The 15,187-nt window shown below is 37.8% G+C and overlaps 1 protein-coding gene across 6 annotated transcripts in view; it reads left to right on the top strand.

The window, feature by feature from the left end:
* The window catches only part of SPTB (spectrin beta, erythrocytic), a 119,560-nt gene that overhangs the window by 84,526 nt on the left and 19,847 nt on the right, over nucleotides 1–15,187 (top strand). For 5 of the 6 annotated variants that reach the window (XM_026708072.2, XM_087920651.1, XM_087920649.1 and 2 more), the window contains 10 exons: nucleotides 372–656; nucleotides 1,749–1,879; nucleotides 2,021–2,225; nucleotides 3,889–4,260; nucleotides 4,684–4,928; nucleotides 5,111–5,249; nucleotides 6,245–6,329; nucleotides 6,527–6,723; nucleotides 8,065–8,174; nucleotides 9,115–9,190. In XM_026708072.2, the coding sequence (XP_026563857.1) occupies nucleotides 372–656; nucleotides 1,749–1,879; nucleotides 2,021–2,225; nucleotides 3,889–4,260; nucleotides 4,684–4,928; nucleotides 5,111–5,249; nucleotides 6,245–6,329; nucleotides 6,527–6,723; nucleotides 8,065–8,174; nucleotides 9,115–9,190 (1,845 nt within the window). Of the gene's footprint in view, nucleotides 1–371; nucleotides 657–1,748; nucleotides 1,880–2,020; nucleotides 2,226–3,888; nucleotides 4,261–4,683; nucleotides 4,929–5,110; nucleotides 5,250–6,244; nucleotides 6,330–6,526; nucleotides 6,724–8,064; nucleotides 8,175–9,114; nucleotides 9,191–11,232; nucleotides 11,669–15,187 lie in introns of those variants that run through there. The other variant, XM_087920653.1, reaches the window with a different exon arrangement.

The raw sequence follows: 15,187 nt of genomic DNA, 5'->3' as shown, positions 1-15,187 counted from the left end.
GCAAAGCTTTTGTCTAAAGGCCTTTCTCCATACACAACTAATTGTGAACTAAACATCTCCTGGCATCTTTACTATATGGTGTCTCACGTTTATCTTAATCTCCTTTTCAGTACATGCATTAGGCATTCTTAAATTGTTCTTATATGTACTGGAATTAAACTCGTGCTTTTCTCTTAAGCTGACAACATCCAATAGCAACTGCAAAGCATGTCATGCCTGAGGTGCCTGACCTTTAAGGACTGGAACCTTGCTGCCTTTTTTCATTCTCCATCGGGAATACCGAATACGGTTTAATAAGTGGGACAACTCTATCGAATTTATTTCTGATTTCACTGATTCCTGTCTTTAAACCTGTTCTATCCTTTGCCTAGACCCTGCAGAAAGAAATAACTGGTCATGCCCCACGAATTGAGGAAGTTGTTGATAGAGGAGAGAGCATGTTGGCTAAAGCGGAAGAGGATGGGGACTTCAGAGACACAAAAGAATGCCTCAATCAGTTAAAGGTTTCCTGGAGCACCTTACAGGAGGAAACCTTGAAGAGGCTGCAGCGCCTAGAAGAAGCCAGTGAGGCTCAGCGATACTATTTAGATGCTGGAGAAGCAGAGGCCTGGATAAGTGAACAGGAACTTTATGTAGGGACAGATGAGAAGCCAAAGGTAAGAGCACCTCCCAGGCCAATGAAGTAGTTTTTACCAGGTAGAAGACCATTCCCAAAGTGTGTTGCTTCTTTCTTGGAAAATGGCACCCTAGCAGTGTTGGTTGGGAAGTAGACCTGTTCATCCCTGGGGACAGTTAAGGCCTACATATCTTATTCTATTGGGACTGTTTTTTTAATCTTCAAAAAGCTCTAGGGAGAACAAAGTTACAGTTTCATTAATTATCCTTTCTCTCTTTTATCTCACTAATGGAAAAGAAACATGACTGGAATCCAGTATGATATTGTATGCATCTTCCTGTGTGCATCTGCGCATGTATCTATATTGTATGATAATTTATAGGAAACTGTGTAACATCCTGCATAGCAATTTTAAAAAGAGTAATGTGTGAAAGAGAAAGAAAATGTGTTTCTCTCTTTTCTTGTCTCTCATACACAAAGCATTGTAGTTTACTTTCCCGTGCAAAATAAGATAGAGTACCATAACCTAGTTATGACAGAAAACGTTTTATTTCCTTCCAAATGGAGGTGATTGATGTTTTCAACAGCATTGATTTCATTTTGCTGTGCTTAAGCTATCTTTTGTTTAGGATAAGAACTGCTTACCTAAGTGACATTAGGAATATGTACAGTTTGGGAGAAGAAGGGGTAAATTTTTCACAAATTATCTTATATTATTAAACCTGATTCAGAAGCAAGTCCATTGGAACTTACTCCCACTTAAATTCATAACTTATATACTCTTTGGCTACTTTCCACATACCTCCTGGCTTCATCTAGTACATTTTCGGCAGCAATTCTGCATTGTCCTGTTGATTCCTGCACAGCTATGTCCCATGGATCTGAGCTGCATCCTTTCCAGCTGACCAATGAGAGGTTGTAAAAATTTAGAGGGCCTTGGTTATAAGAAGTAGGGAGAAATTTTGTGAGCCAGGAGTTCTTTTCAATGAGAAAAGGAAGATTAAACTATAAAACTGTTCTAGCCTATGTAACCTAAGCCTGTTGAGGAGGGTCATATGGAAAAGGGGTTTATTTTCCTTGGACTTGTTGTTCACTGCAAAGATTCAATAGATTCAGTTACTTACCATCTCAGGATGAAGAGAGTGGCATTGTGATGCTGAAGAGACACCTTCGCCAGCAACGATCCATAGAAGAATATGGAAAAAACATCAAGCAGCTGGCCAATCGGGCTCAGAAACTGTTATCTGCTGGCCACCCAGAAGGGTGAGTACATTTGATAACAGTAACCCTGAAATCTTTGGAATATAATAGCCAGGAGAATCACTATCTATTGCATATGATTTAGTTGAGCTGCCTTTCCTTTTAGATGACTTGTCTCCAAACCTTGTCTTTGTGATTTTTCAGAGAAGATATCATCCGATTGCAGGGGCAAGTAGATAAACAGTATGCAGGGTTGAAAGACCTGGCTGAGGAACGCAGGCGTAAAGTAGAACTTGCATATCACCTGTTCAAACTGAAGCGAGAAGTTGATGATCTGGAGCAGTGGATTGCAGAGAGAGATGTAATCGCATCATCCCCAGAGATGGGTCAAGACCTCGACCATGCCACTGTGAGCAAGCAGCGTGAGAATGTCCATTGGGCAGTTCATTGTGGCCATTTTATTTTGAGGTGTAGACCATAGATTACAAGTGGTGCAACTTGACTCTACACAATGTCCTGCAATAGCTTGACAGAAAATGGCTGACAGGTGCATTACAATTGCCTATATTTTAGTAGTTAGAAATGTATGTATTACTCTTGGGGAAAGTAAAGATCACAAGCTGTTTCTAGAAGGATTCGTGTTTCTTGAAGCAAAAGCAAGAAAGACATCTGATGAAGGAAACTCTAGATAACGCCTTTTTGCCATAACCATTTAACAGATATTTAAGATATTATAGAACACTATAGTGATTTAGAAAAAGTGTCTGCAATAAATCCTACACAGAGTTAATTTATGGTACTAGATTCTGCTGAAATTCTGAAATCTATAAAAGAATCACACCTATAACACCACCACTATTTCTTTACATTCATAAGCTTTTTCTCTTCAAAGAAAATAAGAGACTGGATATAGGTGTATGAGTCAAGAAGAATGCAATTCCATTATAGGGCTAGAATTATTCTCCCAACTACTTTCCTTTCTTGTTAATATGGCAGATTTTAAAAGGCATTTATTAAGATCTCTCTCTTCCCTTATTTTGAAAATGCAGTCTATAATTGTAGGCCTCCAATCCCTAGAGGTACAATAATACGTGTCTATAGATTGTAAACAACAAAACCAAGCTAGGTCCCCAGTCTAGATTATTTCTAATTAATTCAGAACATATTAAATAATTGTCTGAGCCTTCCCTGATCATAGTTAGATAATTAAACTAGGCAACCATTTCTGCAGGCCAAACCTCTATAAATTCTCTGTGGATTAACATCTTTTTTTGATTTGCATCATCATTGCGAAATTTGCTAAAATACCTCCCTCAGGAGTTGTGAAATAGCTATTAATAAGGAATAGATCAATTTCAGTGTGACCCACAGTGATGCTCCAAAAATATTATTTCTCACTGATTGCTCAAAAGTTACCCAATTATTATCATGGTGATACTATTTTATCTTTGAGAAATCTTTGAAGCTGCTTTTGCTTCAAAAAATTCTGAACTGACATTTGTCCTAGCTGCCTATTGACTGAAGGTTGTAGATTTGGTATTAAAGGGTCAAAGAAAATAAAGAGAACAATTGAAGTTAATTTGTATTAAAATGTACATGCAGTACATGGTAACATTTTTATTTATATATTTTATTAAATTTGTATGCTACCCATCTCTTTCCAAGCAACTCTAGGCAGCTTATAATTCCATAAATAATAGAATAAAATAATTACAGGATTAAAGCATTAAAACATTAGACATTAAAAGTTAAAACATTAAAATTAATATTAAAATTGAAATGTTTATACTAAACAGTTGAAAAAAATTGATTGTGCCAAAAGGGTGATGCATTCTGTAAAATCTTGGGCAGCACACTGCCTCGTTTATGAGTAACTCTGCCTGTGGTGGGCATAATTATATGAATACTATTTCAATGTTGCCTAATAAAGTTATGTAAAAAGAATATAGCCAGTCTTTAACAAGAGAACATGGGAAGCAGCATTTTTAAGGTACTTCTATGTTTAAATTTGGGGTTAAAAGCAGGTCTGATAGCTGAAAAAGCTTGTTCATTCTGGTTTGGTTCTTGACTAGCTGCTGAGGGAAAAGTTCCGTGACTTCGCCCGAGAAACAGGAAACCTGGGACAGGAATGGGTGAACAATGTCACTCATCGAACTGATCAGCTGATTGATATCCACCCAGAAGCTGCCACGATTGCAGAGTGGAGGGATGGTTTGAATGAAAGCTGGGCTGACCTGCTTGAGTTGATTGACACCAGAATGCAGTTGTTGACAGCCTCCTATGATCTGCACAAGTTCTTTTATGATGGCAGTGAGATCCAGGTTCTTATTGAAGAGAAGCACAAGGAGCTGCCGGAGGAGTTGGGCCGAGATGTCAATACAGCCGAGTCCTTCCACAGGATGCATAAAGCCTTTGAGAGAGATATTCACCTGTTGGGAGTGCAGGTAACCTCTTAGCTTCTTAAAAGCATCTGGAGCCATCTGGTGGTATCCTCTCCCATTTGATGGCTGGGGTGAGGTGGCCAATTTACTGGGAACTTGTGAGATCTAACCAGAAGCCAATAAACTTTATGAATGTACTTAACCTAATTGAGACTACTTACCCTTGGAAAACTTTTTAGCCTATGAACCTTTTGAAATCAATACCAGAAGAAATTATACTCCTGAATTAGCAGAATTATAGTACAGTATCCACATCAAATTTATTTCAACATTTTCATTATCTAGTGTAAAGGACATATACGTTCCCATTTTTAATGCTAGAAAGTGGGTTTGAGAAAGAGTTATATTCCCGGCCTTACCTTGCTATATAGTGTACATGTCCCTGTGATTCCTCCTCTCCATATGAAGTGTTCTCTGCTCTGGCAGGTTCAGCATTTTCAGGAGGTGGCAGCACGCCTGCTGGCAGCCTATGCTGGAGAAAAGGCCATGGCCATCCAGAAGCAAGAACAGGAGGTGGTAAAAGCTTGGAAAGCCTTGTTGGATGCTTGTGAGGGCCGGCGGGCTCAATTAGTTGATACAGCCGAGAAGTTCCGTTTCTTCAGCATGGTGCGAGACCTCATGTCCTGGATGGAGAGTGTGATCCGGCAGATTGACACCCAGGAGAAGCCCAGGTGAACTCCTTCTTTTGTCCTTTTTTTGCTCAGTCCCTGACCCATTATGCCTCTCAGGCATAATGAGTCAGTGGCACTCTTAACAATGCCTCTCAATTTATATTCAGAGATGTAAAATATTACCTCTAAAATCATCCTGATGTTCTATTTTCTCATTAAGAATTGTTTGTACTTAATTTAAGGGATGTGTCATCTGTGGAATTGTTGATGAAATACCATCAGGACATAAAGTCTGAGATAGCCACTAGGGATAAAAGTTTCACTGCCTGCATTGATCTTGGGAAAACTTTACTGCAGCGCAAGCTCCATGATGCAGCTGAGGTGAGTGTGAGCTCCATGGCAGGTTTTACAAGAGATTTAAGCATCTGTTTTGTTTACAGCACTCTAAAGTGTTGTCCCATCTAGATTTTAAAGGCGTAAGTAATACCATCGGTTGCTGGAAATGAGATAATTCTTTCCTCATTCTTAATTCTCAGAATCTTGTAAGGACTTAGTTGTGAATGAAAAGAGAGGCATATATTTTGATTTGTTAGTGATAAACACTAAGAAAACTTGTTGAGCTCCAAATTCATCTTAAAGGCAGAAAAAAAAACACAAAGAAGGGTCTCCTTCAGTTACCAAAGGTGGCTCTTTGTGTTTTTGCCTAGTACTCAGACTAATGAGGGAACAAAAGAACAAAATCTACTTTTACGCATCAGATTTCCCACTCTGAAAACTATCATTTAAAGGATGCAAATAGGCAGGCTTCCCTTGTTACTTTATTCTCTCAGCCTTCCCTGAGAGTGGACATAAGCCTGCTTAGTGAAAATGTATTTGGAAGGCATTGAGGAAAGCTTGAACAGATGAGAAAGTTCAGTATTCTTACTTTGTTTCTTGACCCTTGAGGTTTTACTGCTTAAAGAGGAACAAACGGAGCAACACACTTTCCAAAAATAGGCTTGCTGCTATGATGTACAGCTTACATCTTAGTTTTTCACTCGTATTTTGTTTGTGATTTTGATTGTACTTTATACTTTAATTTAGTTGAGAGTATCACATCAATTTAAAGTAAAGTTGAAGCATCTCTGGGCGCAGAGATTCTACACAATGGCTGCATTATATGACAATTGAATTTGTCTCTGATTTATTGCACACTATCTGGGCACAATCTTCTGCAAAGTAACCTACAGTGAATTTTCAAATGTTTTTATAATATTGTCATGAATAAACCAAATGGAGCTTCTTTTTCAATGGGAAACACAAAATGAAATGTGAACAAATAAGACAAAACGTATAAAAAATCGTTAGCCCAAAAAAACCATTTTTTTTCTTTTTAGATAAAAGACAAGTTGCTACAACTGACAGAGAAGAGGAGGGAGATGATGGAAAAGTGGGATAAACGCTGGGACTGGCTTCGCTTGTGTGAGTACTGCATAAAGCGGCTCATCTCTTTGTACTGTTCTGTGCAAATGGAATTCTCTCTCTATAGAAATGAAAATCCAGATCTTCGAATAATTCTAAGTAAGGGGGGATTGATCTTTGCCTTCATTTGAAGGTCCTGACTATATGTAATGTTCCTTTTTGCTTATTTGTTTGCACGTTTGTTTCTCCCAAAACAGTGCTAGAGGTGTGTCAGTTTTCCAGAGATGCTTCAGTGGCTGAGGCTTGGCTCATTGCCCAGGAGCCCTACCTGTTTAGTGGTGATTATGGCCAAACTGTGGAAGGTGTAGAGAAACTGTTGAAAAGGCATGAAGCGTTTGAGAAATCCACAGCAACATGGGAGGAACGTTTTGCTGCACTAGAACATCTCACAACAGTAAGTTGTCCATGTGAGGAAGTTCTTTCTCTATTTTTGGAAGTTCTTTGCCTTTGGGATTGTAGGGAGGTTCAAAAGAGTTCATGCAGCTGCTCTCATTATTCCAGCTTCCTGGAAGTGACAGAACAGGAAAACAGGAAATCTTGGGGATTAATATGAAATTTAACACGCTTGATGGCACTAATGGGCACAAAGGTGTTTTAATCTTAGGGTTAAAGGTAAATAGGGACAGTGAACTGATATATAGAACTATGTATTATGTTGGAAGACCATGCATGGAGTAGAAGGAACTGATAATAGCCCCTCACGTCCTTATCATCTAATCATTGTGTGTTTATAGATATAACGTTTAAAATAATTTGAAAATAAAAGAATACAGAAGCTGATATCCAAACAGAGCAATAAAGCATACAATGTATATTAAATATTCCCATAAGAATTCTGCCAGCCATCCTAGCCCATGTTTTAAAGACTTTTTGAATAGTGGATGGAAGGATGGATGGATGGTCAGTCACCCCCTCATGAAGTGCTGGTGAGGTGGTGTGGCTTAGATGTGAATAAGTCAGAAATAAACTTGGAGAAACTAAATAACAAAAGTTTTGAAAATGTGTTTTAAATCCAGGAAACAAAATACTAGCAAGAAATTCAAATTGACCCTATCTTAATTCCTATGGGCAAAAAAGGGAAAGAAAACACAAGATATTCAAGATCCTACATGAATTCATGTTGAATCTGTTTTCTGACTAGGCTTCCCTCAAAGGGCTAACACAATTTCTGTTGGGCTCCCTTCAAATGGAATATCTTGCCCCTTAAAATGGGATCAGTTGCCTCCTTCCTTACCTTTTGGAAACCCACAAAAGCTTAGTTGTTCCTTTATTACTATATCTGGGTGATTAGTTTACATGTATAGATATTTTTATTGAGTTTATTTTTATGCTCTAACTGTTATAAATTATACTGGCTTTATTATTAATTTCATAATGTTATGTTACTTGTTAGCAGCCTTGACTGAAGCTAGATAGAAGTGGAGTAAGAAATGAATGACTTTTATAGATAATACATAATTGAAATAGTGGACTTAACTATAATTATCATTTTTAAAACATAATTTGTCCTTATTTAAAAAGAATGTATCATAGTCACTATGGAAATATATAAGGCTCTACAATACAAAGCAAGGAAGTTGATAGGGTCAGATTGAAGGTCAAATATATAGTAATTAAAAGAAAAAGACTGGGCAACAGGGATGCACGCTACATGGGAAATGCTAGCTCTCTTAAAAGCTGCTATAAGGAGTCTGTGTTTGTTTAACCCACTGAAGATAGTTTGTTTTGCACCCAGCTTGAATTACTAAGAAAGAGAAAAATTTCAGAGGAGTCTTCACAGCACAAAGTAGCTAAGACTACGGACCTGGAATTTGACTTTGAATTAGAGCCAGAATGTGAGATCAGGTAAGTATCCTAGAGATCAGTTGCAGATGAATCAGCTGCATTTTCATCATTAGTAATACAATTTTTAAAAGTATCGTACACAGTACATTTTTTACAATCCATGAAACAGATTTGCTATCTCCCCCTAGTAAACCTAACCACTCAGTACTGTACAATTGGAGCCATTACTGTTCCCCAAAGTTAAAACATGCATACAATATATAGGTTTTGAAAATGTAGCAAAATAATTGATACTTTTCAGTCCATCCTTGTTGATCTTTTTTGTCCTGTCTGAAAAAAACTGAGAAAACAAAACTACAATTTGTTTTAAACCATGCTCTAGCCTGATATATGTTCCCTTCTCCCAAAAGTATGTTTTGGATGGATAGATGGGAATTCTATTCAGTCTGATCTTCTTATGATAATGACTGATTTAAACGGAAAAAAAGTTTGTCTCTTCTGTAATTAAGAGGATTGTCTTATTTCTTATTTTAAATGGTCCTATATTTTTTAAACGTAATTATTTGGACAATTGCTTTTTTAAAAACAAGTTCCCACTGCTCGTTACATAAAGATTTTTTTTTATATTACTCTTTTTTTCTTTCTGTAATTCTGCTCATGGTTTTGATTGAGTTCTAGATCTTATATGCAATTGTAAATGTTTCTTACATAATTAAAGGTTTATACTCCATAAATCTATTTTACTATAGGTAGTCCTTGACTTATTACCATAAGTCACTTTTTTCCATGCTGTTCTAACTTCAAATGGTCACTAAATGAATGGTTGCAAGTAGAGAACTACCTGTATGTTAGAATAAAAGTATATGGATTTTTAATTACCTTTTATTTATAGCAGGCACCAACATTTTCAACATCAAATGTCTTTATGAAAAAAGTAATTAAGTCAATTATACCGTTTCAGTTTTAACATTTACTTAGAATACACTTTTGTTTGCTATAGGCCTATGGAAAAGGATGGGAAGAAGGAACTAAGTTTAGAAGATGCCATTTCCCATACTGCAGAAGATTCATCACTGGTCAGTTACCAGTTTTAGTATATCTTTCCTAGAAAATTCAGCAGCTTAATGCAGCCTTTCATATTTATGTTGTATTGTTTTACCAACTGCACTTTTCAAATGGTGAAATGTCAATGTGTCTCCTGTTTGAGCAAGAATTGATACTTTAAATGTACTTCACAGTGATATTAATTTATTGGAGGGCAAAAGACATATCAGCAGAAAAATCCAAACAGGAGAAAAAAAGGACAGTAGAATAATCATTTCCCAGTGTTGTTAGTCTGTTCTCATGCTAATAAGGCACAAGGTATGGGAGAAACTCTTTTCTTCCACTTGGGGAGTGAAAGGTGGTTGTTCAGGTTTTAAAATAAAGTGGTTTTTTTTTAAAGATTGCCTTCTAGTGCAGTTTTTCTCCTCTTCCTGAGTATAAGCTAGGAGAATGGGAGGGCTGTGATCTTGAATCACTGAGCCTAGCCTTTATTTTTGCCTTCTGGACTTGATGTGAATGAGTTTTTGTGGCAGGAAAACAGAGCTATTGTATGACCGTTTTCTTTTTTTCCCCGTTTACCCTCAGTTGGCAAAGCCTTGGGGAGGTTCTGGCACCTGAGCTCCCTCATTGGGGGTGGAAGGGATTTTGAGAACTTTGTCTTAGTTATACCCCAAAAGGCTCTACAGTACTTACACACTTCCTGTGCAGCATTGTGCAGAAATAGATTCCAAGGTTGGAGATTCCTCTCTGCAAGCAAGTATGCTACACTGCATTATGAGGCCTTTCCTAGCTAGAGCCCTATAGTAGACAGCTGCCTTTCCCAACTGTTGAATGACAGAACCTTTTACCCATCTGAACTGGCAGAAAAGTCTACCAGCACCATATAGAGCTCCCACTGCCATTCTCTGTCCTGAGTCTGTTGTTTCTGTTTTAAGCTCAAGATACAAAAGCCTAATAGATTGTATACATCTTGAGGTTGGCTGCCTTTGGACAGTGACAAAGTAAGGGAGGATCTAACATTTTATCACAGTATAGCTGAGAATGATTTAAGAGTGTCTGGCTCATGGATTGGGGAAAAGATTAAGACAATACCAAGGAACATGGCAGACAAAAGAGGTTGCTAGATTCTGTTTATGCAATGGTTAATGGAGGTGGGGAAAGACCCATTGTGCCTGGTATAGCATAGGGACCACTGATTTTTTTCCCCCTTAGTCCAGTGGTGATATGTATTATTATTTTAAAACTATTTTGTTATCTTTTAAAATCTGAAATGTCATTTATTTAAAATTCTCTAATGTCTGCATTTGCTACCATCCTTTCTGGCTCTTGTGTTGGTACAGTTTTTATATCATTACTTCTTTTGTAATTAGAATCTTTAATGAGAAATTGTGCTTTTTATAATAATCATAAGTTATATCCTTTGGTCCTTTTCATAAGTTGGGAGGGAAAATCGCATTGCTTTTAAGAATTTTCGAGCCAATGGAAGATTCTGTAAAAGGAAGAGAGAGATGTGAATCTTCTGTGTATACTCATAGTAAACTTAGGTATTACTGTAGAGGTTTTCCCAGGAACATACCTTCTGGGGGTCCCAGGGAGCTGTTGGGAAGAAAAGATACATATAGTCTCTCCTTTACTTCTGTTATCCATAGGTTCAGTTGGAAAGGCACAACTGCATTTAACTGATACTATTTTTCTGGGAAGCAAAAAATGACGTTCTCAACTGTCACTGTCAGAACACTTAATATCTGTTACTGTCAGAACACTTAATATCTATCATAAAACCATAAATTACAATATGTACAGAATTAAGTGTTCTTGACATATCTTTCAGACTTCTTTGCAGGGGTATTCTGGAGAGCCCTGTTGCATTATCAGCTTTGAATGTCAACATCCTTAACCAACAGCTTCAAAGGCTATTTGTCACATTTATCTACAGATCTAATATTTGATAGTTATTAGGAACTTACTCTGGAATTCAACAGTGTAAACCGTCAGAAGAAGAACATATCCATTCTTAATTTATTCAGTGATCACTTTCTTTAGAGTAATTCTCGAGAGACTTTCCTCTTTGCAGGCCTGATCCTGAGCTGTATATGCAGCCCAAGAAGCCTTGGCTTCCAAGTGATTTTATTTAGCCCAGCTGTATCAAACGAATGAATGCAGAGATATTCATCACCCGATCTTCCTGCTGATCCTGTGAAGTTTTCCTGTTTCCTTCCCACAGTTTTGAAGGCTTTATGGATCATGAATTGAAACTTTAACTGGAAAAACCAGAAGAAAGGGGCTTTATTTTTTTTTATACATTTGGAAAATCATTTGTAAAAGATCTATAGTATGTAAGGACTTTGAATCAAATCAAATACCCCATCAAAATATTTTATAATTATTTTTACTTGCTTAATTATTTTTTACTTGCCTTCTCTCCTTTCTAAATTTTTTTAAGCAAGATAGGCTTGTGAGATCTCAACATGGAAATCCTAAAATAAAAGATATTCGGGAGTTTATAACAATAGGCATTGTTTTGAAGATACTAACTTAACTCTTAAGCCACTTCTCCAAGTCTGGTATCCTTTTTAAAAACCATTTTTCCCTAGAAGGCAAGCAGTGGAGATATGGGTAGTAAATATATACAAAGAGAAAATATATATCCTCATGCTAGAAGTTAAATCTGAATACTCTTATTACTCAACAGAGGGTGGGACTATGTTTCAGGATTTCTATACCACTGCTTTCTTGCCCACCATTCTGTTCAGGAGTGTCCATGATAGCCCAGGTCTGCTCAAGGCCAAACCAGATGTCTGACTATGAAGTGGAGAATGAAGATTATTTGCGATCATCAGAAAGATTGTAAACATAATGTCTGCAGACTTCACAGTTTTTTTGTCAAATGGAAGATTTGTTTCCCCAGCGTCATATATAGAATCAGAGACTAAATGGAGAAAAAAATTGCACAGCATAGTGACATGTCCTGGGAACAGGGGGTAGTTTCATTTCAATACCCTATCAATTAATTATATATTTCATATTGAAGCATCACAACCATGATGAGTGGGAGGTCGCCAGAATCCAACACAGCAAAACCTGAAGGATGTGTTCCTGGTTTGGGAAATATTAGAGCATTAGATTAATACCCATCATGTCTGTTGCATTATAGCATGGAAAAAGAAGTCGCTATTCTTGTGGGAAAGAAAAAAAATAACAAATTTTGTGATTTCCCTTTTCTATAACAGTTTGTGCAACATGGTAGTAGACGAAAGTCAGCAGCGGGTTAAATCAGGAAAATTAAGAGCATGATTGACCATTTCATCTTGCAGTCAGAACACCCATACATCTCAATGAATTGTACAAATCGTATTTTGTGTGTTTAAAACAAAAGCATAAGGAAGCATCTTTGAAAAATTCTTATTATTTGAAAGGAACTTTTATTTTAAATTAGAACCATCAAGAGGAAAATGATTTGAGCCAAAAATAATTCAAAAGAAACTATTATAACTGGTTTGGGAAGTTCTAGGGATGGTGCACAAATTAGTTCAGAAATCTATTTGCTTGATAAACTATTTGGATTGTCTTCTGTGAAACCTAAGTTCCAAAAATTATTTATAGATGTAAATGTATGCATATAAAGGTATGTATACTACCTTCACACAATTGCATGTCTTGCAGGGCTACTGTGTTTCTTGAAAATACAGTGGAATAATTTGTTGATAATAGCATCTTCACATCTCCAGAAAAAAACAAAATTTATTCTGTAGATGAAAGAGGAAAAGAAAGTCAGAGGGTAGAATTCATAGCTAATGCTCTTTCCTCACTGATGTGCATTAGCCAATTAACACCGAGGCCATATAAAATCTGTCTTCATTACTGTTGACACAGAGATGTTTGGGTAACACTTTAAGATACTATAAATGTCAAACAAGGAAATAGCCTAACACCAAGCTCTTTGCTAGACATTTAGTGAGTTATCGTGCCAGTTTCTCTTGGAAAAAATGCAGAAGTTTTTTATGCTTGCATATAGAAAGAAGAAAAGGACCACAACCTAATTGTATTTCTTTAAAATTTCTGGAAAAACATCCATAATATTGATCTTTAGATGACATTGCATCTGATTTAGAGACACATTTCTGCTCAAAGTGGAACGGATGAGTTGTTTAAATTATTTCTATTTATCAAATTTATATGGCCGTCCATCTCACACAAAGTGAGTCTGGGCAGCATAGAACAATTAAGACAATAAATATATGTTAAATGCAATAGCCTAGCAATAGCACTTGGACTTATATACCCCTTCATAGTGCTTTACAGCCCTCTCTAAGTGGTTTACAGAGCCAGCATATTTTCCCCCAACAATCTGGGTCCTCATTTTACCAAAGAAGATGGAAGATGGAAGGCTGAGTCAACCTTGAGTCTTTCAGAATTGAACTCTTGGAGTGAGCAGTGAGTTAGCCTGCAGTACTGCACTCTAACCACTGCTCATGGCTCATGGTAGGGAAGTCATCTTGGGATTTCCCTGGTCCCTTGAGACCTCCAGTCTTGATAATACAACTAGGTCTTAAGAAACATCTGGAATATTAACAGGGATAAATCTAACCTCACTTTAAGGGGGAGAATATTCCACAAGGTAGGTGCCACAGGAGAGAAAACCCACGTCCTGGAACTGGTATCTACAACATGCCTTCTCTACCAGATTTGGTGGGAGGGGTAAATATAATTAGAAAGAAGCTGCACTCAGATAACTCAGACTCATGCCATGAAGGCTTTAAATGTTAAAACCAGCAAATGAATTGAACCCAGAAGCAAACCAGCAACCTGTGAAGTTATGGAGCAGAGGTGTGATATGCTATTCTAGAAGCACACATAACTTTCAACACCACTGCATTCTGTACCAGTTGAAGCTTCCAGATACTCTTCAAGAGCAATCTCATACAGAGCTTGTTATAATACTCTAGGAATGACTACAGCATGACTGTCAGTGGAAACCCCCTCCCCCCAAGCCAGGAACCAGCATAACTGATGCACAACCTGAAGCTGTGCGAAGAATTTCCTAGTTTCCGCTGCCACTGCGGGTGTTTAATGCCCAACCCTGAGGACCTATCCCACCTCCTTGGGTTCGACAAGTTCAAATAGTCTCCAGATAACCAGGCAAGTCTCCCCCACCTCTCCACCAGGTGTCTCCTTCGCATCTGTAACAAGGCCATGTCCAGCTCCGACTGAATCCAAGCAATGGCGGATGCTAAATAGATTCTTCCACACGCCTCTTTAAGAGGTTCTCTGAGCCCCCCCCGCCCCCCCCCACTCGGGAGGGCTCCTGCTACTCTAAACAGGGACAGAGGATTGTTATCTATTGATGAAATAAGGGCAGAGTAGCACAGATAATTCTCGACTTACAACCACAATTGGGCCCCAAATTTCTGTCATTAAATGAGACATTTGATAAGTGAGTTTTGCCCCATTTTATGACCTTTCTTGCCACAGTTGTTAAGTGAATCCCTGCAGTTGATAAGTTAGTAACTTGGTTGTTAAGTGAATTGACTTTGCATGCTAGAAGGTCACAAAAGGGAATCACATGACCCTGGGACGCTGCAACCATCATAAATATGAACCAGTTGCCAGGCCAAGCATCTAAATTTTGATCACACGATCATGGGGATCCTGCACAGGTCGTAATTGTGAAAAATAGTTATAAGTCACTTTTTTCATGTAGTTGTAACTTTGAACAGTCACTATATGAACAGTTGTAAGTCGAGGACTACCTGTAATAGGGCTTTGCTGCCCTTACAGCTGTGAGGCAGGCCTTTATAGCATCTCCAACCCACTTTGGTGGAGTTCATCCCTTGCTGAGCACCAGCAACACTCCAAATGTCTCCTCTCATTTCATCTCCCTCAATTCATCCATAAGCCACGGGGAGTGACAAGTTCCATTAGAGGGGAGAGGTTAGGTGGGTGTGATTCGATTCAAAGCCTCATTTGCTCTCTTATTGTGTAGTGGCCAAGGCCCCAGATGGACTGTGTACTCATACACCTTGGCATTC

Source organism: Pseudonaja textilis, chromosome 1 (genome assembly GCF_049901715.1).
Source record: "Pseudonaja textilis isolate UNSWEBS1 chromosome 1, rPseTex1.2, whole genome shotgun sequence".
NCBI lineage: Eukaryota > Metazoa > Chordata > Lepidosauria > Squamata > Elapidae > Pseudonaja > Pseudonaja textilis.
The sequence above is the reverse complement of the archived record's forward strand: the minus strand, read 5'-3'. Positions and strand labels throughout refer to the sequence as shown.